Source organism: Protomyctophum bolini (genome assembly GCF_963924005.1).
Source record: "Protomyctophum bolini genome assembly, chromosome: 7".
NCBI classification, from domain to species: domain Eukaryota; kingdom Metazoa; phylum Chordata; class Actinopteri; order Myctophiformes; family Myctophidae; genus Protomyctophum; species Protomyctophum bolini.
This window is the reverse complement of record NC_137868.1, coordinates 38,962,240-38,986,013: the sequence shown is the minus strand read 5'-3', so window position 1 is coordinate 38,986,013 and position 23,774 is coordinate 38,962,240. Positions and strand designations below refer to the sequence as shown.

The 23,774-nt window shown below is 41.7% G+C and overlaps 3 protein-coding genes across 4 annotated transcripts; 2 read left to right on the top strand and 1 right to left on the bottom strand.

Annotated features, from left to right (window-relative positions):
* Positions 1 to 706: 706 nt before the first annotated feature.
* c1r (complement component 1, r subcomponent) lies at positions 707 to 10,986 on the top strand. Its single transcript, XM_080769032.1, has 13 exons — positions 707 to 972; positions 2,024 to 2,246; positions 2,434 to 2,617; positions 3,987 to 4,121; positions 4,657 to 4,862; positions 5,360 to 5,507; positions 6,031 to 6,149; positions 6,375 to 6,453; positions 7,070 to 7,204; positions 7,317 to 7,391; positions 8,195 to 8,400; positions 9,188 to 9,417; positions 10,385 to 10,986. Exons 1-13 carry the CDS (start codon positions 947 to 949, stop codon positions 10,764 to 10,766), a joined length of 2,148 nt encoding a protein of 715 aa, XP_080625158.1. The 5' UTR covers positions 707 to 946; the 3' UTR covers positions 10,767 to 10,986.
* Positions 10,598 to 14,717, bottom strand: LOC308319155 (uncharacterized protein). 2 transcript variants are annotated; one of them, XM_080769035.1, is made up of 3 exons: positions 14,535 to 14,717; positions 12,747 to 13,321; positions 10,598 to 10,735 (listed from the first exon to the last, which is right to left on the bottom strand). In XM_080769035.1, exon 2 carries the CDS (start codon positions 13,210 to 13,212, stop codon positions 12,772 to 12,774), a length of 441 nt encoding a protein of 146 aa, XP_080625161.1. In that variant the 5' UTR covers positions 13,213 to 13,321; positions 14,535 to 14,717; the 3' UTR covers positions 10,598 to 10,735; positions 12,747 to 12,771. The 2 variants fall into 2 exon arrangements, with proteins under 2 accessions (XP_080625161.1, XP_080625160.1); XM_080769034.1 differs by lacking the exon at positions 10,598 to 10,735 and having other exon boundaries at positions 12,504 to 13,321.
* rcvrn2 (recoverin 2) lies at positions 13,040 to 22,671 on the top strand. Its single transcript, XM_080769033.1, has 4 exons — positions 13,040 to 13,118; positions 17,866 to 18,431; positions 20,857 to 20,968; positions 22,154 to 22,671. Exons 2-4 carry the CDS (start codon positions 18,054 to 18,056, stop codon positions 22,243 to 22,245), a joined length of 582 nt encoding a protein of 193 aa, XP_080625159.1. The 5' UTR covers positions 13,040 to 13,118; positions 17,866 to 18,053; the 3' UTR covers positions 22,246 to 22,671.
* The last annotated feature ends 1,103 nt before the right edge of the window (positions 22,672 to 23,774 follow it).

Below are 23,774 nucleotides of genomic sequence, written 5' to 3'. Positions count from 1 at the left end.
TGGAGTATCCTACTATAAATGTGCCACGTCTCTGTCTGTCTGCGTGCGCGTGTGTGTGTGTGTGTGTGTGTGTGTGTGTGTCCGTGTATTTTACGGTCATTTGAATTCTAATTTCGTATTTGACAAACAGTATTCAGAATACGGTTTGGTGTTCTGAAAACTGTTGGTCAAATATATAAATGGTAAATTAAAACATAGAATATATGGTTCGTTTTCTGAATACTGTTTAGAAATTGTTCATTAAAAACTTAGAAATAGGTATTTAAAACGAAAATATAACCCGATTCATTTTAACTCACTGATGTTATTATATGCCTTTAATTCTGGATGATTGAACCTCAATGGATTAAACATGCGCATTATATGGTTAAATGGGCCCTAAGAGATGCAGAAATTAACTAGAAAAAGTGATAGGAGAGTGTTTGATGTTTGGCAAAATGTTTAGGAGTAATTTAAACACGTTTGTTGGGGTGTGTGTGTGTGTGTGTGTGTGTGTGTGTGTGTGTGTGTGTGTGTGTTGCATATGTATAGAATAGACACCCATGTTTTACCACCACTGATTCCAGAGCAGTGCAGCATTTTCCCCTAAAGGCATTCCCAATGAAATGTCAAAATGAAACTGAAAGTATCCTGAAAGGATCATTTTTGTTGAATCCAAGTGCTCAGCCCTTTTTTGCTTGCTTGCTCATTTTCTGCATTTCTGGAATATTGGCATCTGGAATATTGGCTTCCCCCTGCACTGCTGCTTCAAAAGACAACTTTTATGTGCCAAGTCAAACAAACAGAGCATATACCTGCCATGCTTTTTGACTCTCCATTGCTACATATTGGAAAGTACACATCGACTGCTTGTGCATTTGTGTTTCTGTGGAATTGCCTACCTGATCCTGCTATTAGGCTATAGCTGTTCACTAGTCGCTACAGATAGATTTTGACGTCTCCAGCCATGGGGTGGACCTACAGAGCCATCTGGTAAGTTTGGCTGGCTGGTGTGACTACCAAGCCAATTGTATGTTCAAGAGTGCATTTTCACTGTTTCCTGCATTCAAACCTGTACCCATTGAAGAGCAAGACTGAGCACCCCATAACTTACCAGTGGATCAGAACTTAAAAGTGCATGGGTCACCATATGGTGTAGTCTTAGACGTGGGGAAAGTTTAACAGAGGACTGTTAATTGTGCTGTTTAGTGTATATGCTCTTCAATGCAAGATTTTAGAACATGTTGCCTTCATTGCAGATCATTGTAGAGTTATGTGATTCTACAGTGCCCCCCTATAGCGCCGCTGCTGAGTGTATCATTATTAACCACTTCGTTGGTGGGGGTCTATGCTGGGTACTCTCTTTTTTCCCAAATCTCTTCTCCAAAAATAGCCAATCTCCAAGTCACAAAGTGTTACAGCGTTGTGTGATGCATTGTTGTGAGCTCATAGATCTGCTATTTTAGTTCACCCCTGCATTGAGATGCTGATGTGATTTATACAATTGTGTGTTGAATTACCAAACGGTAAGTTTCCACAGCAAATGTGCTTTTTTGCCACTAAAATAACTTGATAGTTTGTTACTTACCACCAGTATGAGGGTTGAGGAGAGTACAGGAGTTGTAAGAAATATAGAGCAATGACACTTTACTAGACAACGGTGAAGTGCAAATCACAGTATAAATAAAATACAAAAAAATAGTTCACTTGCCAGCCAGTAGTACATCAATATGATGCAGTTGCAACAGTTCTGCCATTGCATCAGTGGTGTTTGTTCTGCTGTTTGAATCAACATTGGACCAGGATCTCTGGTTAGTGCAAAACAACAAATTAAATTGTTAGTCACTTAGACTCACCAAAATAAGGAAAAACTTTGAAAAATAATACGGGTCTTGGCTAAATAAATCATAGCTAGACAATTAGATAGAATAGAAGAAAATGGAATAGAATATAAATCATTCAAGACCATTTGGCTTTGAGTGACACACACACACGCTAATAGAGATCCCACACTCCTGTCCTTCTGTCCGTGTCCATTTTGGAGGCTTCTCTGTGTGTCTGTTGTGTGTGAGTGTTGGCGAATTCCCCGCTCGGAGGCTGACCCGCCCATGCATGGTGAGGTCCAGTCCCCCCAGTACCCCCAGCCCTACCCCCCCGAGCAGCTCAGAGAGTGGCACCTGGCCGTCCCCGAAGGCTACCAGATCAAGCTCACCTTTGAACACCTGGACATCGAGGCCTCCGCGGACTGTTATTATGACTCCCTCACTGTAAGTGATAAATAATTCCTTTAACCCCCTGGAGTATACTTTGTTGTACACGTCAAATAGCTACAGGCTCGTAGGGCAGCTCTGGAAATTGGAGTGAGTCTACAGTGGTTGTAGTGGTAATTGTAATAATTATGTATAACAATATTCAGTAATCAGTAGGCCTATAGTGGTTTTCAAACATTCCCAGTGTGTGTACGGCAAGCAAGTCCTGGGGAAGTTCTGTGGACAGGAGAACTCGGCTGATGGTCATCACCCCGGCGACCAGCCCGTCGTGTCTCCAGGCAATACACTCAGCCTCATCTTCCAGACGGACGACAGTAACCCTGAACCCCATCAACCCATTGGTTTCTCTGCTCACTACCAGGCTATAGGTGATGTACGCAGTGGTTCTCAAAGTGGGGTCCGGGGACCCCCAGGGGTACCTGAGGGAGTTCCAGGGGGGACCCATCTATTTTGTTCATGTTCATAAAGTGCTAAAGTGTTTAAAGCAGTGGTTCCCAAACCTTTTCATGTCAAGGACCCCCAAATTGACACTACTTAGCCCGTGGACCCCCATTTGAAAAGATATGCCAGGGACCCCCATAAGAGAAGACGTACACATTTAGACGTCTACATTTAGACGTACACATTTAGACGTCTACATTTAGACGTCTACATTTAAACGTCTACATTTAGACGTCTACATTTAGACGTCTACATTTAGACGTCTGTATACATTTAGACGTCTGTATACATTTAGACGTCTACATTTAGACGTCTACATTTAAACGTCTACATTTAGACGTATACATTTATTTGTTATCCGTGTTGCGAGGATGAGGGGGTACCTGGAAAAATATCTACCCCAAAAGGGGTACCTGGTCCAAAAAAGTTTGGGAACCCCTGATGTATAGGATGCACTCCATCAGCCCACTGGTTCCTCTGCTCACTATACCAGGCTTTAGGTATTCTGCCATTCAAAGCCAAAGTGCACATTGGACACATTGTCATTGACTTATTTGTGTATCCCAAAGGTCAAATTATCCTTCATGATTTTGGGGGATAAACAATTACCTCACCTGTGCAATTTCCAGCCTTTGCCTCAGCCAATTGATTGCCATGGCAACCCCACACCTGACAATTGATTAGCCTACTTAACCAGTCCCCTTTTCACAGTCAGCCAACTTGCCCTCTTCAGACACAGAGATCTCCATCTCCATGTGGGACACAGACGGGTCTATGACAAGTTGACAACGGGTATTAGGTTCCCAAGTTGCATCGTTCTCAAGTAGGGCGGTAGCCGACGGCCACGTACAGGTCTAGTATTTACAATTAATCAAGTGAAATGTCACTTAATGTCTATCTCATTTGGCTGACCAGTTGAAACACTTTTAACCCCATTATCGGCCAATTTCATTTCCCATAGTTAACTGCACTTTGGCTTTGTAGGGCAGTATTTTAGGATGCGCTCCGCTTTTACATATGCTTTGACCTTGAGCTAAATGTACAATCAATGTATTGTTAGATACATTTAGTGCATCCTAGTCACATATCATTTACATTACAGCCATTTAGTTGAGACTCAGAGCCAAGCTAACCAACATTACCAACAACCAAAGAGTCAAGGGTTCAAGGGTCACAACCAGAATCCGGTGATTACTTATCCACTTAGCCGGGGTCCCCCAGGCTTCTATAGTCGGCTCCTTTTTCCCTCTACACTAAATAAAGCTGATCTACAAGCCCTCTGTCTATATCTGTTAGACACTGATGAGTGTTCAGCACCAGAGCCTGAGGATGGCCCTCTCTGCTCTCAGATCTGCCATAACACCCTGGGCTCCTACCTCTGCTCCTGTCACCATGGCTATGAACTCCGCCCAGACCAGCGCACCTGTGTCTGTGAGTATTGTACACGCAGTCACACACACGCACGCACATGTAACATACTGCATGTATTTACCACCACACGATGGCACTGTAGCACAGACTACCTGTTACCTGTTGCACACTGGTATAGTCCCGCGAGACTTCGGAGTTCATGCTAGGATGAGATCCAAGATGGCGGAATAAACAAACCTAATATACACACGTCTTGTGTTTATCATTATAAAAGGTTTACAACCCAATCAAAGGGTAAACTAATACAGCACACACGCACAGTCGCACGCATGAAATTCAGAATGAACCAGCACAGGGAACACGCAGTTAGTTAGGAATCTGCCGAGCTTAATTTCAAAACACAAAAATGTCAATCTACGTATGTACGGTATTTAATAATAATAACTTGTCTTATTTCTTCTGCATACAACTTGTAAAGTGATAGGTACTGTACTTATGCAGTTGCTAGTTACAGGTGGAAAATGAATGAATGAATGAAACTTCTCAACTTCTCAAAACAAAATTCCCCAAACCTCCCTCTCCAACTCCTGTCCAGTGTCCTGTGCTGATGGTATATTTGACGAGCCTGAGGGGCAGCTGTCCAGTCCAGGGTATCCTGAGCAGTCACCTCTGGGCCTGTCCTGCCAGTATGTTATCTCTGTAGAGCCGGGCTTCGTCGTCACCCTCACGTTCAGTGACAAGTTCCACATTGAAAGTATAGACTCAGAACAAGGGCCCCAGTGCCAGCATCACTGGTTACAGGTAACGGACGGTCAGTGTTTTGAGTGCGAGTTTATATTTGCAGCAGAGAATGTAATATAAGATTAACAAGTTTGATAATATCCTTAGACACTGTAGCTGTAATTATGTGAATGACAGTGATGCAAAATGTTTCAAAATGCAGCAAAATAATCAGTTTTATGGCTTGCTGCTTTTTTTTAAATAAAGTACAATATCACAGGTATCTGATCCCAAAAATTGTGAATTGCGTTAACACAATTTTTGGGTTCAGAATCAGATACCTGTGATACTGTACTTTACCATAATCACTACAATAAAACCTTCCTTGTTGTCCGCAGATCTCACACGATGGTCACCGACACAACTGCAGTGCTTCATAAGAATTAACGGCATGGCTGGATCATGTTTTTCTTTTACACAGGAAGTTAAGGTCCTTGCACACATGGGTTTTCGGAAAAACCTGTCCTGCATGATGATGATGAAGTGTCATATTATCACGTCCTGTCTTGCACCTATAGGTCACCATCCCAGAGAGGGAGCCCATGAAGCTATGTGGAGGGAAGAGTCCCGGCCTGATGGTCACCAACTCCAGCACAGTCACTCTGGACTATCACACAGACTGGGCTGGATTCAGCCACGGCTGGAGCCTCGACTACAGCACCCACAGTGAGTGAGTGAGTCACTTGTATGGCGTTGCTCTCCATAGACATATAAAGGTTCTGGAGCGTATGTGCTCAAGGGAGGGCAAAACATTCCCGAGATTCCTTGCGAAGCACCGCGGAAGCATGAGTCTGCGTCACAGAGCGCATGTTCGAGTCTGATGAGTCCCGGAAAAGATGCACTGTGATTGGCCAGTAGTCAAACCGAGTGGCACCGTGACGTAGCGTGCCTTCCACTCTTCCGGCGTACTTCCTCCCCCAGTATAAAGTCTTCCGCTCTCCCGTCGACACACATGGCTCCAACGACTGCAGCGGCCAATGAGGCATCATTGTTGCTCATCCCTTCTTCCTGTTTTGTGATTGAAAACCGTAAGGGCTACAGTTTCAACACTTGGAGGGGAGGTTCATACTTACAAAAAATCAGTCATGGTGGTGCATGGCGCCATAACCGCCCACTTTAGATTTTGAAATATAACTCTTGAACCATGTACGTAACTGTTGAGGTATTGTTCTGTTTTGATTATTCCCAGGGGTGCGGTGTCCTTCTCCCAGTAGTGTGACTAATGGCAGAGTCACTCCTATCTTCACCGACTATTTGTACAGAGACTACATCCAAGTGCGCTGTGACCAAGGATACAAGCTTATGATGGTAATGGATGGAACTGTTTTATCCTATCTCACTTATCTTGTGATGCACCCACTGCCTTATGCTATTATTTATTTTTGCATACATTAGATTGAATACCAGCAAGTTGTTGTATTGACCTTTGAAAACCACAACACCAGCGTGTGTTTGTTCAATTTGTTTAATTTTCTTTATTGACCCCCCCCCCCCCCTCTCTCTCTCCATCCATCCTTGTATCCATCCAATCAGGATGGACAGGAGATCCAGAGTTTCTCTTCCATGTGTAAGGGCAATGGAGAGTGGCACCTCTCTCTCCCAGAATGTCACAGTGAGTCAACTTTTTAAACCAGTGGTGTTTTATCGGGACAGTGAAGAATCACAGCCTGCATACGTACAGTACTATTTTCAAAATATTTTTTTTATACATTTTAGGTATTAAAAAACTTGTGAAATGGGACATTTCTGCATAATGAGCACTTTCTACTTTTGGTACTTTAAGTACATTTTGATACCAATACTTTTGTACTTTTACTGAAGTGAATGTTCTATTATTGTATTTGTAATAGAGTATTTCTATATTGCAGTATTGATGAGTCCTATGGTGGAATTGGTAATAAACCCCAGTTTATCCCAGGGTTGCGGAACAGGCAAGCTGCAACAGGAATTAAGAGGCCTGTGACCAGCTTTTTTCGAGAGGCGCGGGATCCAACCAACTCCCACGCACGCACACACAGTCACACACACTAATCACTGTTCAAGTGCATCGGGTGGTTTAATAGTAGTTTTCTCTTTCACTTCCCACAGCGTATCTGAGACAAGATTTAGAATCTCAACAATTTGTTCACAATGTCCAAACACAATGCAAGGCTACCACTTGACATTGACTTCAAGTCAGTCATTTTTCTCTGCCAGTGTAATGTTGTGGTGTGTGTTATTCTTCACAGTAATGGACTGTGGCGATCCTGAAGCGCCCCTCAATGGAGGCGTTACCTTCCTGTCCGGCTCTGAGAACCAGTATGGCTCAGTCATTCAGTACCACTGTAACGAACCTTTCTACTCCCTCCCTGATGTAGTCAATGGTGAGATACTTCAATGTGTGTACTCGCATGTCCAAAGCATTTACTGTATACAAGTCCCAATCCTGCAAACAAATATTCAATGTTTCCCTTGTTGTTTTCCTCTGGTGTTCAGCAAATTACACATGTGCGGTAGACCGAAAATGGACGGGCGACCATGGTTTGCCAGTTATTCCACCATGTATACCAGGTATTATCTTTCTGTATTAAACCGTGCAGCTCTGACCATTTGTATTATTTGGACATGCATATAAAACCGCCTCAACAACAGTGTTTGTTGAAGCAGAAGACCTTTGCATTGCAGCGAATAGCAAGCACTTATTCCTTAAAGCAGAAATGTGATAATAGTAACATCAGAGGGAACAGATTATAGTTTTAGTAAAAGGGTTCTGGAACAACATACCTCATAAATATAACACGGACTTGCATTCTCGGACCACTGATGATAAAATTGCATGTCTCTCCATGGGTGGTGCAGCTGGGTCAAGATTCCTGCCCACCAATTTCCCCCCCAAATTGTCTAATAACGGCATGGACTCACTTTCCAATCATTAGCTATCGATAGTAAGTTACTATTTGCAATTTGTGCAATATAAAGCTACACAGATCACAATAGTATTTAGTGATGAAGTTCCACTAAACAGGCTGGCTGCTTGTGGGCATGTTGACTAGTGTGATGATATTCTTCATACTGTACATCAATTGCCCAAATGAAAATGGTGATCTTCATCAATACTTATTTGAGAACAAAAGTGCTTCTAAATACAAACTTATGCATACATACATACAGTCAGCCTGTTGTATAGTAAGTCAGCGTGGCCCAAGTCAAACAATCTCAGATTGAATTCTGTTGCCTTTGAACAATATGATGGGGAAATTCAAAACAAACAAAGTTTACTTTAACTTTTGCTGGATCACTTGCCCATATTTACTTCAAAACACAGTTCTTCACATACTGTACTTGTAACCAGTTACTTTCCCCTCCCTGTCCAGTTTGCGGCAAACCCACGAATACGTTAAGCATATTTGGAAAGATCATCAGGGGCGACCGTGCTCCACCCAACACCATCCCCTGGCAGGTGATGCTGGAGGTGAATGGAAATAGAGGTGGTGGGATAGTGATCGAAGGCCGCTGGGTCATGACTGCAGCCCATAATCTGAACCATGATGGCGAAATTGTGGAAAAAGGCCATGTAAAGGTAAGCAGATGATCAGCAATCAACAGACCACGTGCTGCCATGTGATGTGCCACCATGTGGGGGCAGCAGTGGCTCAGGGGTAGAGTGAGCAGCCATGCAGTTCCCTGCAGTTTGATCCCGGGCTCCCCCAGAGTTAGTGCCGAAGTGTCCTTGAGCAAGACTCTGAGCCCCTAATTGCTCCCGATGTGCAGGTTGGTGCCTTGCATGGTTTCCTCCGCCATCTGTGTGTGAATGGGGGTGAATGGTAATGCACAATCTATATGTAAAGCGCTACATAAATGCACCATTTACCATTTACTGTAACAATTGGTGATATTGCCTGTATTGTTTGAATTCTTTATTAGTCAGACATGTAAACAGCACGTGGTACAGTAATACTGTATTATTACTGTTATGAACGTTTGTAAATGTTATATGGTAAACCGACACATATTAAGGATGGGCATTAATGAGCTTTGAGCTTCGGCCTATGCCTTTTGGATCAACCAAACAGAAATGTTTGATTTAATGTGAAATTGTAACGATTTGTTATACTGTTGATGATCGAAATAAACGAAGCTAAACTAAATTGATAAAATGCCAGCAAGATTTACATCAAACTCACCCACAATAAGCTTTGTGTTGTGAAATCTCGTCATTGGTGAGCTTCAAAGTGATTTCCTATTCATCTCTTGAGTTATCGCAGGCATTACTGCATAATTATGATCATTTAATTTTGCATAGATTATTTGTTTTTGTATTATGGATAAACAGATTTCTATTAAACTCTATTGCTTTATTATTACAGGTTTTCATGGGAAGTAACAATGCAAAGTTAATAAGGCAAAAGCCTGCTGCAGTGGAATCTCTCCATGTTCACCCAGAGTACAACAACGTCAACCGCCGTGAGCCAAACTTTGACAACGATATTGCCTTGATGAAACTACAAGAGCCCATCACCTTTAACTCTGCCACCATGCCCATATGTCTGCCCAAAGAGGACTCCATATACCACAGTGGCGTGGGGCTTTACATGGGGTAATAACAGTGGTAGTATATTGTAACCTTCTATTATTTGGGGCATTCCAACCACAAACAAAACTACACTCACTTACAGTATGCCCCAAACCATCCGGCACTTACTCATTTTGTTTTTGGCCTTGATCAATTTAGTTGCTTCTCCAAATGATATCAATGGGAGAACAATTAGAGTGAAATGAGTATCTTTGAAAGACAAAGAAGAGGTCCCACACACTGTCAGACACTTGCTAAATTTTGCTCTTTATTAGGTTGACGTTTCCGTCGCTTTGACCTTCATCATCAGGACAGACGATGATTGACACGCAGACAAAAGATTGTCTGTCCTGATGAAGGTCTAAGCGACCAAAACGTCGACCTAATAAAGAGCAACATTTTTTGGCCAAGTGTCTGACAGTGTGCGGGACCTCTTCTTTGTCTTTCAAAGATACCCCTTTCATTATATGCTCTTATTTCCCTGCGCACCTGTCACCAGCCTTTTGAGGTGTGCATCGACCTTTTGCTATAAAGAACAATTGGAGTGAAATGATGATTATTCTAGTATTACTAATAGCAGCGCCCACCATGGCCTAATCTAATGCCTCACTGATATACAGTATAGGCCTAATGTAGGCCTATACAGTACCACTGTGAGACAAGGATTTGAAATCACTTGATTGCTTCATATATTTAGTTCTTAGGCTATTGGGAAGTTCAAATCAAAACATCAAAACTACAAACTGGTATGAAAATGACAAATTAATGGATAATAATAATAACAACAAATTAATTTAACTGAAAGCTAAAAACAAATCACATCATTGTTGTCCATGTATTATGCAAGAAATTCTGTACATTTTTATTAAGAAAGGAGGCACTGTAGAACAGACTTGTATGATAGTTATGGTATATATTAATTATGATAACCTAATAACTCTAACTCAACTAACAAACTTTTTCCACAACTAATTGAATTCCTCCTACACAGGCTTATATCCGGTTTTGGAATTACGAAGATCAATAACCGCTTAACCATTGACGACCACCTGAAGTACGCACAGATTCCTGTGCAAGACCCGGAGACGTGCAGTAACTTTATTGAGCGGTCCAAGAGAAGCCGGACTGGCAATGAAAAGGCTATATCGGATTTAACAGCCAACATGTTCTGTGCCGGGTCCGATCAAGACATTGACGATTCTTGCCAAGGAGACAGCGGCGGCGCTCTTGCACTACACGATGGTGATGGACGCTTCTGGGCTGCAGGAATCATCAGCTGGGGAATCGGCTGTGGAGTGCCTGGCAGTTATGGAGTTTACACCAAAGTGGTCAATTACCTGGGCTGGATAAACAAGACCATGCAAGAGAACTGAATGATTTAGAATAAGGCCAAATCATTAGCATTACTCTTCACTGCTCTCTCTCTCTCTGCATTGCAAAGAAGACATATACATTAAAGTGTCCATATTTTATGCTACAGTTAGTATATATTTCTTTAATATACTTTTAGGATTTCTGCACTTTTGCTACAACACACTTTTTTTGTTATATGGAACTAACAACATAAGATGATGAATCCCATTTAGACTGTCTACTCAATTAATGTTTATAAGATATAGGCTTGCTTTATAAATTAGATCATTTATTGTAGTCACCAAAGTCATAAAAAATAAGCTGTTATTTATTGATGACAGTATGATGATTTCTTGTTTTAACATTATATAGTTTTCTTTGGTTGCGAACTTGCAAGTAGTATTTTGTAGTATTTGTCACACACGTTACTGCAGTGAAATCTGTTCTCTGCATTTGACCCATCTCTTGGAGTGGTGAGCCGCAGCCGTGCCGCACTCTGGGATTCATCATTTGATTACTTGATTTGACCACCACCCTTTGATGCTGAGTGTCAAGCAGGGAGGCATTGGGTCTTTGCATGGTATGACCTGGCCCGGGGATCGAACCCCGACCTCCCAGTTTCAGGGCGGACACTAGTCTAACCACAAGGCCACTGTCTGGTGCCATGACACAAGTCCAGGGGTGCCACGGAACACTTTGATAATATTGAGAATTACAATTTCATCACTTCAATTTAACTATACTGTATAGTGACTGTGTGTGTGTGTGTGTGTGTGTGTGTGTGTGTTTTCCATCAATTAGATTGTAGCAGGTTGGTGTCTTTACCTTTGAAAAGCACTACACCAGTACAGTGTTTGTTCAATTTGTTTTATTTCCTTAAAATACTCTGTCTCTCTCTCTCTCATATCCTTGGAATGTTATTTAGTCCAGTTGCCAGCAGATGGAGTCAAATCACACCACTTAGACGGGGAAAAACACCAGTCATGGTTAAGAAGGAGCCAGAGGGGATCCATCTACTCATCTGTTGCTGTCAGGCAGAAACATATTATCTCCATATATTTAACTTTTATGTTTTTCTGTATACTCTTGAGTCCTTGGAATTACAAAGGTTTGAGGTAGAGTGGTTGATGATGGGAACCGCAAGGTTCGATCGCAGGCTCCCCCAGAGTTAGTGCCGAAGTGTCCTTGAGCAAGACTCTGAACCCCTAATGCTCCTGATATGCAGGTTGGTGCCTTGCATGGTTTCCTCCGCCATCGGTATATGAATGTGTGTGTGAATGGGTGAATGTAATGCACAATCTATGTAAAGCACTTTGTATAAAAGTGCTATATTGTACCATTTAATTCTTACACAGTGGTGGGAAGTAACTAATTACTATTAGAAACTAACAATTTCTAATACTTTTATATATAATACTGATAACAATAAATATTGTACTTTTACATTTATTTGAAAACGTTACTAGTTACTAGTTGTAGAATTCGATTATAATTATAGAACATACATTAAACACTTAAACAAACAAATATAATATAATAGATGATCTACAATTCATAATGCATCATTTCTACATTGCAGTATTGATACTTTTAAGTAAAAGATTTTTGTACTTTTTCCATCACTGCTTAAGGCCCTATTCATACTCCAGTTTTAGGTGATCTGGTGACCACCGAAAACTCGCCGCTCCCACAAATGGTAAATGATGAATTTACTGTACTACTATACAGTAGCACCTTTATCCAAGGCGCTTTACATAGACTGTGCATTATACATTCACCCATTCACACACTCATTCATACACCAATGGTGGCGGAAACCATGCAAGGCACCAACCTGCTCATCGGGAGCAATTAGGCGTTCAGAGTCATGCTCAAGGACACTTCGACACTGACTCTGGGGGAGCCCGGGTTCCCATCCGGCCACTTTACCCCTGAGCCACCGCCACCCCCAAAAACATCTCTGTTTTTACTAACCACCATTTCGGTGGTCACCTTATTACCTAAAAGTGGTGTATCAATGGGCCTTTACACAGTGACCTTTTTGAGCACAGTGCCACTCTCCTCCACCAGAACCATCTTCCCTTCCTCCCTCTGCTGCCTCCTCTTCAGCGCTCTCCTGCTCTTCGTGGCCAGGTGGAAGACGGCCACGCTGCCCACTGCCCCGACGCTGACCGCCAGGATCACCCAGCCCAGTCCCAGCAGGTGGGAGGTGTCCACCCCGGACGGCTGGGACTGGCGCCACAGCCCCAGGGCCACCACGCTCAGGCCGATGAGCGTGCCCCAAACGCCAAACGCCATGATGCAGGAACCCCAGGACAGCTCGGCGCCCCCGGTCACCACGGTGACGCCCGCCACAGAGACTACTCCTCCGGGTAAGGTCACGGTCTCAGATTTGGGGTCGTAGGTTACCGTAGTGTGGGCGGGGGATGGTAATGTGGAGGGATCTAGGGTTTCCATTTTTACCATGTCCGGTCTTATTCCTCGCCAGGGGGTCTACGGTGAACAAGCCTCTTGCTCTATTTTCTCTCTTTCCCTGCAGTGTCACTGTCCTGGGTCATCAGTCCTGGGTCAAATCCTACAGTATGGAACACAGACATTAGTGGTAATGTCTTCAGAATTGCCAATAACTGGCAATTACATTTCTAGCATTCAAGAGTGAAAATAGCTGACATTATCTGAAAAGAATTAGAAAAGAAGTGAAGAAATGAGTGCAAGCAGGTTTGAACGCGTGGAGAAAAGTGTGATTTGTGATCAGGTGTGATCAGGTGTGATAGGAAAGTATCAGCAAGAATGAAAGGGAAGGCGTACAAGACGGTGGTGAGACCAGCTGTTGTATGGTTTAGAGACAGGAAAAGACAGGAAACAGAGCTGGAGGTAGCAGAGACTTAATGTTGAGGTCAGATGTTTTGGAGATAACGCCAGACAGGCCAGACTGAGATGGTTTGGACATTTACAGTACAGACAGAGGAGTGATAGTGAGTATAGGGAGTATATCGGTAGAAGACCTAGAGGAAGGTTTATGGATGTAGTGAAAGAGGACATGAAGTTAGTTGGTGTGAGAGAAGAAGAGGCTAAATGACAGGATGAGATGGAGGCAGATGATTCGGGATACCAGGATTAAACTTTGTCCAAATAATGATAGAATATAGACATTTTCCACACACAACATGAACATTCTAAATGGGTCCAAGATTATTTCCTTGTTTGTGTATATCCGTAGCTGCTGACAGGGAATAAACTTGGACCCAAACTGTACAGTACATGCCATTTCATTTCCACTGTTACTATAAAGTTCATCTTAGTTGTAAAGGAGACTGTATCCAAACAGAATTGAACAGATAAAAACCTATGGCAATAAAAGGAGACTGTATCTGAACTGAATTTAACTGATAACACCTTAAAGTTAATGAAACTGATATTTCTCCTCAAAGATCAGGACCGAATAAATGTGCCAAATCAGATTTTTTCAGGGCCACCAAAGGTTTATTTTGCCTTTCTGCCATTGGAAACGGTATAGAACGGGCACTACATATAAATTCTTCACATATTTACCAAAAGCCATTATATTGGATCAGCTGGTTAGTTGGACAGGATGGAATATTACTGAAAAATAACTGTTTTAGTCATTATTTATCTACTGCATTATTGAATTCAGAATAAGTAACCGAACTAAATGAGACACAATACAATAATTAGAAAAAGTACAAATACAGAATTTTAAAGTATCAATTTCCCAAGAAAAAATAAACAGGGATATTTTTAAAGAGAAGTGGCACAAAATTGCTTACCTCAGTTAAAAGTTACCCCTAACTTCAGTTCATCGATGTAAAAATAGCTTTAAACGAATGCACAGTATGAGACGACGATATGAGTCATTTAAGTGAAAGTGCTGTTGATGTGTGTCTCTGTGTTGAGACTGCATAATGTGGAGCAGGAGACGATGGCGGCCTGTTACCTTTTCATCGCATATAGGCCACGTACGTCACAAACATGAGGCCCCAACAGAAGATGGCAGACGTCACGTCACAATAGTTATATGATTGTTGTGTTATCATTTGTTTGGTTCTGCCATTCCTTGTTTGGAGTAGGAAGGTCTCGTCTGTCATTAAGCGTCATTATAAGCCATTAGCTGGTATTTATGTTAGACCCACTCCCTTCCTCTTTTCCTCCCTCTTTTCACTCTCAAGATGTGGGTGGTGTTCCACCGCCAACACAATGTTTGGTATTATGCTTTAGCTCCTGAACTCTTAGAGCCATTGACTTAGTGAGCATTAATAGGGGGACAATGAAAATGAAATCTATATGCATACTTGAAAGGAAACAAAATCTAATTGGTTCAGCATAAACTTTATTACATGAATGATTTGGTCCCAAAACAAAAGCCATTTTAAAAACTCGATGCCTCTCTGTCTGACTGGATTGTGGGTCTTATGTATGCTGTCTATTTGAGTAAATATATCTGAATTTTATGTTTTAGTTTGAATGTTTAACTGCATAAATGTTTATGTTAGGCTGTCACTACTGTATATGAGCCAAAGCAAATGCTCATTTTAGGTGTGTGTGTGTGTGTGTGTGTGTGTGTGTGTGTGTGTGTGTGTGTGGTTAAGTGATTAATCGCTGTTAAGAAATTATTCAGTTAACGATTAATCGAAAGTTCTGCAGTTCTATCTGTGCGCACGCGTGGAAATGTGCGAGGAATGCACATGTGGGCTGGTTAAAAAAGTCCCCTTCATGGTTTCCAAAAAATTACGAAAGTCATGAAAAATGACCTGCTGTAGTATGTCATTTTTCATTCCACAAAGTACGAATCGGGAAGCATGACGGAAAAAAAAAACATTGTAGAGAGAACAGAAGGGAGAAAGTCAGTCCAGCTCTAGACCAAATAAAGACAAGAGGAGGAGGGGGGCAGCAGTGTCAACATGCTGTCAAATAACAAGGAAGACTGCAGCATAACACTTTCCAACATCTGAATTTAAAAGGCAAACAATTCCCTGGTGAAAGACAAGACAAAGACAGGGAGGGGGACAGCATTGTCACCCAGATATGGCAGCAGAGGACGTGGAACAGAGACACTGATGTCAGGGCAGTTGTAGGGGAGACCTTTCAGTTTTAACTTCACCCAGCTGATGACTGCTCAAAATGGTCATGATGAGCGCTCAGGGGGATCTGTTGGGGGTTTGTGTCTGGCTTAGAGAAACGTTACGTTCAACACGTAGACATGGGCAGGTCAAAGGGGCAGGCTGCCCCTTTGACCTTCTGATTACCAGACAGCCTGGCCTCTCTAACCCCTACGCTAATATGATCTGTTACAGTAGGCAACAGATCATTTTAAACATTGGAAATTTTAAAAAAGTAAAAAAAAAAAGAAGAGGAAGAAGAAGAAGAAGAAAAATAAACAGTACCTATGTTATAATTTGGCATTCTCATGAACAATACATACTGTAAGCCTAATCCTTTGGAAATGGGTATTTCTATTTGAAATTGAACAGCTAAATCTACCTGTCCCCTCCCAACATTCAGAAAACATGCAGTAAATACAGTTTTGTGATGTCAGTGAGTGGAAGAAGTCCAGCCTGTCAAACTCATCATCTCTTATGTCCCTTATCTGTTGCCCTACCTTTGAGGCTAAACTTGAAATCCTTGGCAGATGGTGGTCCAAAATTAGTTGCCATTGGTCAACTAAACCCATTGAAAGGCCATTAGTCGAGTCGAGTTCTTCTTTCTATTGACCCCAACATTAGAAGCCACAGAAAACTAATTAAAAATAAATACATAAAACAAAACAAATAAAAACATTAAACGGAGAAAATAATAATGTGTTTTAGTGGACAATGAGTTAGGTAGTGAAGGCATGACCATAATGCTTGTAATCTGGCCCAATTTCTAGGACCACAGGCCTTTAACTTAACTCGGTTTGGTTCGGTTCGGTATAGGCCATTTTGGCCTATATTCACAATATCTACACCTTCTAACATCACAAGCAGCCTCCTGATTACACGAAAGAGAGAAAAACTAGGTCGCTTACATTTCATGAGCTTTCATTAGTCAGATTTCACCTGGTATAGTATACAAATCTAGGCCATGGTTGTAATTAAGACCCCCAAATTTGCCATTTTCATTAGACCATTTAAATTATTTTGTCCTATGCGATGCAATTGTTGGAATATTTACCCTACATAATACATTTGGGTATTGTTTGCGACCACAGGTCGCATTTACTATAGAATCTAGCATTTCCTGTCAGTGTATTGGTTGGTTGGTCAGTGGTCACCCCAGGCAAGCCCCCAGGTCATCGTGACATCACGTGACATCAGCCTCCATATATGGTGCCCAGGTCATTGTGACATCAGTGACATTATCAGGGATGCATATACCTGATGTTATAGTATATGATCCCTGATGTCATCAATATTGGCCAGCAATTAACTCTACATCTGACCTCAAACCTCAAACCCCTAGATCTCCATATATGGATATAACCCTTAGATCTCCATATATGGATATATATACACATCCTTCCTCTTCGATGTCTCCCTTTTGACTTATACTTGTCCATCAAACCCTGTACACTCAAGACATGCTCCTTATATGACCAAAACAGAATTCATTCCATTCCTCACCCCCCATGCCAAAGCGCCAGTGCTCGCCCCACTTTGCAGCCCACTTTGAAAACCACTGCCCTATACCTAGAAAACCAACAGGAACCAATAGACCAGACTAGACCAGAATAGAACAAAAACTAAAAACAGATCTACAAGCTCACGATGCATCACGATGCGACGTATTGTGAGCTAGTAGATCAGCTATTTTATCTATTTTTGAAATAGGGCTTAAGTGGTTAACAGATTGAACCCTGGTAGCCGGCTAATTCCTCATCCCCTCCCTCAGTCTCGTAACCATCATCCATCCAATCCCCTCAACTGTCAATCCTTAACCCACATTTCCTCATCTTCCTTCTGCACATCGCACTGGTAAGTCTCTTGGAGCTCCCTTTACATTATTGATTGTTCTGACAGTATGCTAGCTTTACCAGGCTAAAGCAGGTTCAGAGGTTTTCATTATATAGTGAATTAGTGATTAATCTCTTGATTCAATGTTTTTCAAAATATTACTTTTCAGGACTCTTTTGGAGCCTTGGACATTAACTTGAGAGGCCAAATCTGTGAGCAAAAAGGGGATTTTCTGGAATCGTATCAAAAAGCATCACAAAAGAGACTTTTACTTTGAGGATCTCAAAAGACCTTGGCAGGAATTTGCCAAGACATTTACATTGGGTGAACACATCCCACACACAAAAAACTGCCAACATGGGAAATGCCACAAGTGGCAAGTTGTCCAAGGAGATCCTGGAGGAACTCAAATTGAACACCAAGTTCACAGAGAATGAGATCTCCCAGTGGTACGAGAGCTTCCAGAAGAGTTGCCCAACTGGACGGATCAGCCCGGACGAGTTTGAGCAGATCTACGCCCGGTTCTTTCCAGACAGCGATGCCAAGAACTACTCCCAGCATGTGTTCCGCTCATTTGACACCAACGAAGACGGCACGCTGGACTTCAAGGAGTACATCATCGCCCTGCACATGACCTCGGGCAAGCCAACCAGGAAGCTGGAGTGGGCCTTCTCACTGTTTGACGTGGACAAGAACGGGTACATCACCAAGACAGAGGTGACGGAAATCTGCCAGGTGAGGAGGGAACGGTGGTCTCTGGTGGTGTCCTTTATGAATTGTCCTTGATTCAAACACTGAATCCTTGAGATAAAAGGTAAAAACTACATGAAATGTACAAGTGATAGGGTGGGGGTCGATTGGGTTATTATTTACAAAATACTGGAGATGGTGACGGCTATTGCTCTTTAGACCTTTGACAAATGTTAGAAATTTGCAAGAGTTGGGTCGACTCTAGTTTCAAAGTAGGTTTTCCAGAGTTGGTTCTGCCTCTTGTCACCTGCACATTTCTCTGTAGACTGACTCCCAAACATTCATTTTACATATTCTTTATTTCAGTGCCACCTGAAATTGTTGCAGAGCATAAAAGCAAATGATTTTGATACAGCACAAATGGACTGCTACTAATTAGTGCTACTATGAACATAGAGACAATTCACTTAAAATGTTGCTCAACAGGGGGAAACCTCTGCTAATCTTTCTAAATTAAATTCAGAGAAGCAACCATTTCATAGAATGGCTCAAGGGGGATTATTTGTCCATTAGGCAGCCCCCTTGAGCCTCACAATCCTAATAATCTGTGATTAGAGGGTTTAGCCATTTAACCTTAATTCTACTCTTGGGCCCAGCTACTCTATTCTAAGTTGTTTGGTAATAAATGCAAACGTGGAGGCATAGAGTACCATTAATGTATAGGTTTACTGTACTGTATGTCTGTACATGAGACACGTAAATACCACCTTGATCAACATCTACAGTATTCATACCCTGTAGTAGATAGACGGAGAGGGCAAGCTAGTAGGTCAGCAGGGAAAGAAACGAGAATGACTCAGTCAGTCATAACTGCCAGGTGCAGAAAGCTCTCGTTTATGAGTATAATCAGTTTGTGTGCTGCGTTCAGAGTATGGGTTTTATGCCGTTCAGTCTATGGGTTTTATAAGTCTCCCATTGGCTTAGAGGAAGCCTAGAGACGAGGCAGCCAATCATTAAAGTGTCCACTACGGTCGCTACTAGAGGTATAGTAGCAAAGCATCTGGCAAAAAAAGGGTCTGGCCTGAGGCTTTTTGCTAATCCATGTTAATCTACTGCAGGTGTGATGAGTGTTACCATGTGGGACACACACTTAAAAAATTTGACCCCAAAGCATCTCAGTGGACAAAGTCTATACTCGAGTAAATACTCAAGTACGCAGAAAGTTCTGAAATGTAGATTTACAAAAACTGTGAAAATATTGCAGATGTAGGCTACAAGCTTACAACGTGCAATGTGTTTTGATATTGTAGATCAGCTATTTGAACTCGATTTGAAATAGTTTACAGTAAGTGGTTAAGTCATAAAATATTAGTTTATTTAGTTTGGGTCCCAAGAGTAGTCAAAAGTTAGCTTGGGTTCCAGCCTGAATCACTGGAATTCTGAATTGTCACTCGCAAGTTTTTTATAATAATAATACTCCAAAAGTGTCCTTATAAGTTCAGTACTCGAGTAAAGGTAGCAGCAGTTCATTGCAGTGATTCTGTAGACAACTTTGGACAGGCGAGATAAACAAGCATTGGTAAATGGCCAATAACTTTGCATTAGATGTAGTATTTATACATAATTCATTGGAGAAATTGGGCGGGTTACAGTAGCCCCATATGTGACCTCACCTCAGTCCCTACACTCATTCTGTAGCTCCAAGATGAGGTCCCACCGATCGTTCACTGCGTTTCAGAATCGGCGCATGGTTTCCACTAGGAACGTTGCTTAACCTTTTCTGCACATCATATCCAAAAAGTAAAGGTAACTTGGATTTTCTTGTCCGTAACTAAAGTAAAATTAGTTTAGTTAATTATCGGACACTTTTTGGATACGATGTGCAGAAAAGGGTAAGCAACGTTCCTAGTGGAAACCATGCGCCGGTTCTGAAACGCAGTGGAACGCGAACTCGGTGGGACTTCATCTCGGAGCTACAGAATGAGCATAGGGACTGAGGTCACATATGGGGCTAGGGTTACTGGAACATACACAAGGATTTAAGGGCTCAGCCTCAATGATCAAGGAGAGGTCAAGGACCACTTAGGTAACAGCCAAGGCTACTGTGACATTGTCTCCCTCTAGTGGCATGCTCTAAACTTCACGTAAATATAGCCATAGGACATTATTGCATTTATGTGTACATATTGTTTGCTCATAAACAGTAACAGATTGTCAATTAAAAGTAAAAATAATAATAATTGTCATAATAATAATAGTAATAATATAACTTAAGAGCTTAAGAAACTAGTCAGCAGTCATACATTTGTTAAATTATCTGAGTAAACGAGCTATCATTGCACATTTTATCTAATATGTTTTTGTTTTCCAACATGAAATGATGATACAAAATCAGAGTGTGTGTGTGTTACTTTTGTTATGTAATCTGTTTTGAATACCTGATTTATTTATAAATGTATATACCATGCAGGCCATATTTAAGCTGATTCCTAAGGAAGAGCAGTGCAAGTTACCCGCAGATGAGAACAATCCAGAAAAGAGAGCCGATAAGCTGTGGTCTTACTTCAACAAGAAGGACAATGGTAAGTAACATAGTTTCAATTCCTTAGTTTCAAGTACATTGACACATGGTAAATTAACTTGATAGAAAACTTTTTAAACAGAATAACCACTTGAACAATGGTAGCCCTAAATCATGACAGTCATGCAGCAACTTCAGCCAGTTTTTTGGGACCGCTAGTACATTAAAGCCAGGCCCTTCGGCTGCGCGCCGAATATAAATTTGCCCTCCGGCGTAGTGGACCAAAATACTAACCGATGAATGGTGACAGTGATTTTGCTTCTAATTCAGCCTGGGAAAGGCGCGTGGCAGAATTATAGGCCTATACCATAAGATCTTAATTGTTGTGGAGAGTATGTTTTGCAGTCCGTCCGTCCGTGTGTTCGTCCGTCCGTGAACAGCTAATCTCCGGCACACACACTCCCTGGATGCCAATGATGAATCTCTGCCCCAGGATTTCCAGAGCGGACTGTTATAGCGCCACCAGGAGGCTGACTTTTGAAAAACATTTTTTTTTATATTACTCCTCCAGATTCTGTCCACAAATCCCGCAAATCGTTACACACTATCGCTATAGTCATGTGTTCAAGATGGATCTGTCCGATATTTCATATTCCATCCTAATTGGCTTTCAAAGTTGGCAGGATTGGCCCTTTTGAAACAAAAAGCATCAAATCATGAACGCAACATGCAATTTACGTGAAATCTTTCACAGACTTTTCTACTACACTGAGGAATATATCCCACCCTTTTCACATTGGTCTGTTATAGCGCCACCAACAGGTGGATATTTGCCAAAACACTTTTTTGGAACAGTGTCAAATCAAATCATCCAATTGCCATCATAGCGCCACAGGAGGCCACGACCTGACCTGGCCCGAGGGGCACTTTTTCTAGTTAGTTTAGTTTCGTTTTTTTGTTAGTTTTTTCCTAAAACGGACGGCCTGGTGGACAGGCCGTTCGGGAGTTCTCCCAGATTTCCGGATGGTCAGCACGTCCCTAGTCGATTATAAAAAACATAATTATATTTATTTTACAAATGGATTTGTTGCTACCATAAAAACATATGAGAGATAAATCTAAAACCACTGCACGTTTTTTATTCAATCAAACATGAATCAATTAATTAATGTGTGTGTGTGTGTGTGTGTGTGTGTGTGTGTGTGTGTGTGTGTGTGTGTGTGTGTGTGTGTGTGTCTCTCCGCAGAGCGACTGGCAGAAGGAGAGTTCATAACAGGGGTGATTGACAATGAAGGCGCCATGCGTCTCATAACCTATGAACCACAAGTCAAACAATAAATTCACCTCCACTTCTTACATACCCTCTTCAATGTTGTTTTTGTACTCTCGAAATCCCTTTTTCACTACCCCTCTCCCCCTAGCCCTCTCTGTAAATACTTCCATTGCAGTCCTTATCAAACCATTTGAGAAAGCAGAGGTTAACAGTATGACTACATTGTTTTATTTGATGTACGTACGTTACTGAAGCGTGGTTTTCTAGTAGCGTACAGTATGTGCTTATTTTATGTCATTGCAATACATTTTAAATTGTAATTGTAATTAAAAGTCACACTCGTGTGAACTGTGAAGGGAGGGTCGCCTGGTAATGTTTGTTTAAAGTGCTCTAAACAAACATTAAAAGTCCATAGACTTGTGGCTTCCACATGACATAATTCCGAAAGTCAGACGTGGTTGGAGGGGCTGGTGCCCCTCAAATTATTTACAAATGAGCAGCTTTTGTAGAATGAATGTAGCCTACAGTAATGCATTCTGTTACAGACTCAAAGACAGACAGAATACATTTGCTTGGTAGATTATGTGGACAGTCCTCTTGAAATTGTCTTACTATTTTTAACCAAAGTGCAGTAATCTACTACAAACACTGTATAAAAATGAGAAAAGGCTTAATTAAAGGTTTTGTCACAAATGTGTGTGTTGGTGCAAGTCTTAATTTCCCATATCCCCTGGACAACAATAAATTCCCCTTTGACCCAATGTATTGTATAGGGCTACTGGCATACCGTTGTGAAGAGTGATAGAAATCCTCTTGACGATGGTGCGTGTGACAACCCAATGAACCCATGTTTTCTCACTGTATTTGTCACCAGACAGAAAATCCAGGATTATTTGGCATGATGGCCTAGACACTCCAACAACTGCATATACTGTACATTTGAAGGAATTAGGGCTTTTCGAAGCCTTAGCCCGTTAGAAATTGCATATCATTTTAAATGCCTATAGGTTGTGTTACTATATGTTTCATCCCTCATTTGAAAATAGTGTAGGCTGTAGTGTATTTTAAAAAAAAGTCAAAATGATTTATAGTGATACATTCGTTAAAAAATAAAAATAAATCGGTTTGTGTATAGTTCATGTGTGTGTGTGTCGGAGAGGAAAAAGGGTCCTGGCCGCACACTGTCTTCACTTACAAAACATTTCGGTCACTCGGACCATCATCAGGGCATGACGGCATGTGCTGCTATATCCTTCCAAACTCATTCTGTGACCGTCCGTCCACATCGCTGATCTCCCACCGCTCCATCCGCTTTCCATCTCTCCTGGTTCCATTGGTCTGTTTGTCCTTCCAACTTGGGATTACTCCCATAATCTTCTGTTTGACATGAGAGAGCAGACGTTTCAAAATCTGTGTAATCTTCCTAACCCCATGTGTCTGGGAAGATTCCATGTGTCCTGCATGTGACATGTATGTCAGGCTTATCAGACCCATGTCTGTGTCATATACTGTACAGTACAACAAGATCTGCATCAAACTCCCAACGCTGTAAAGACTAAAACGTGTGCATGATGACCAGAGCGTGTGATTTTGT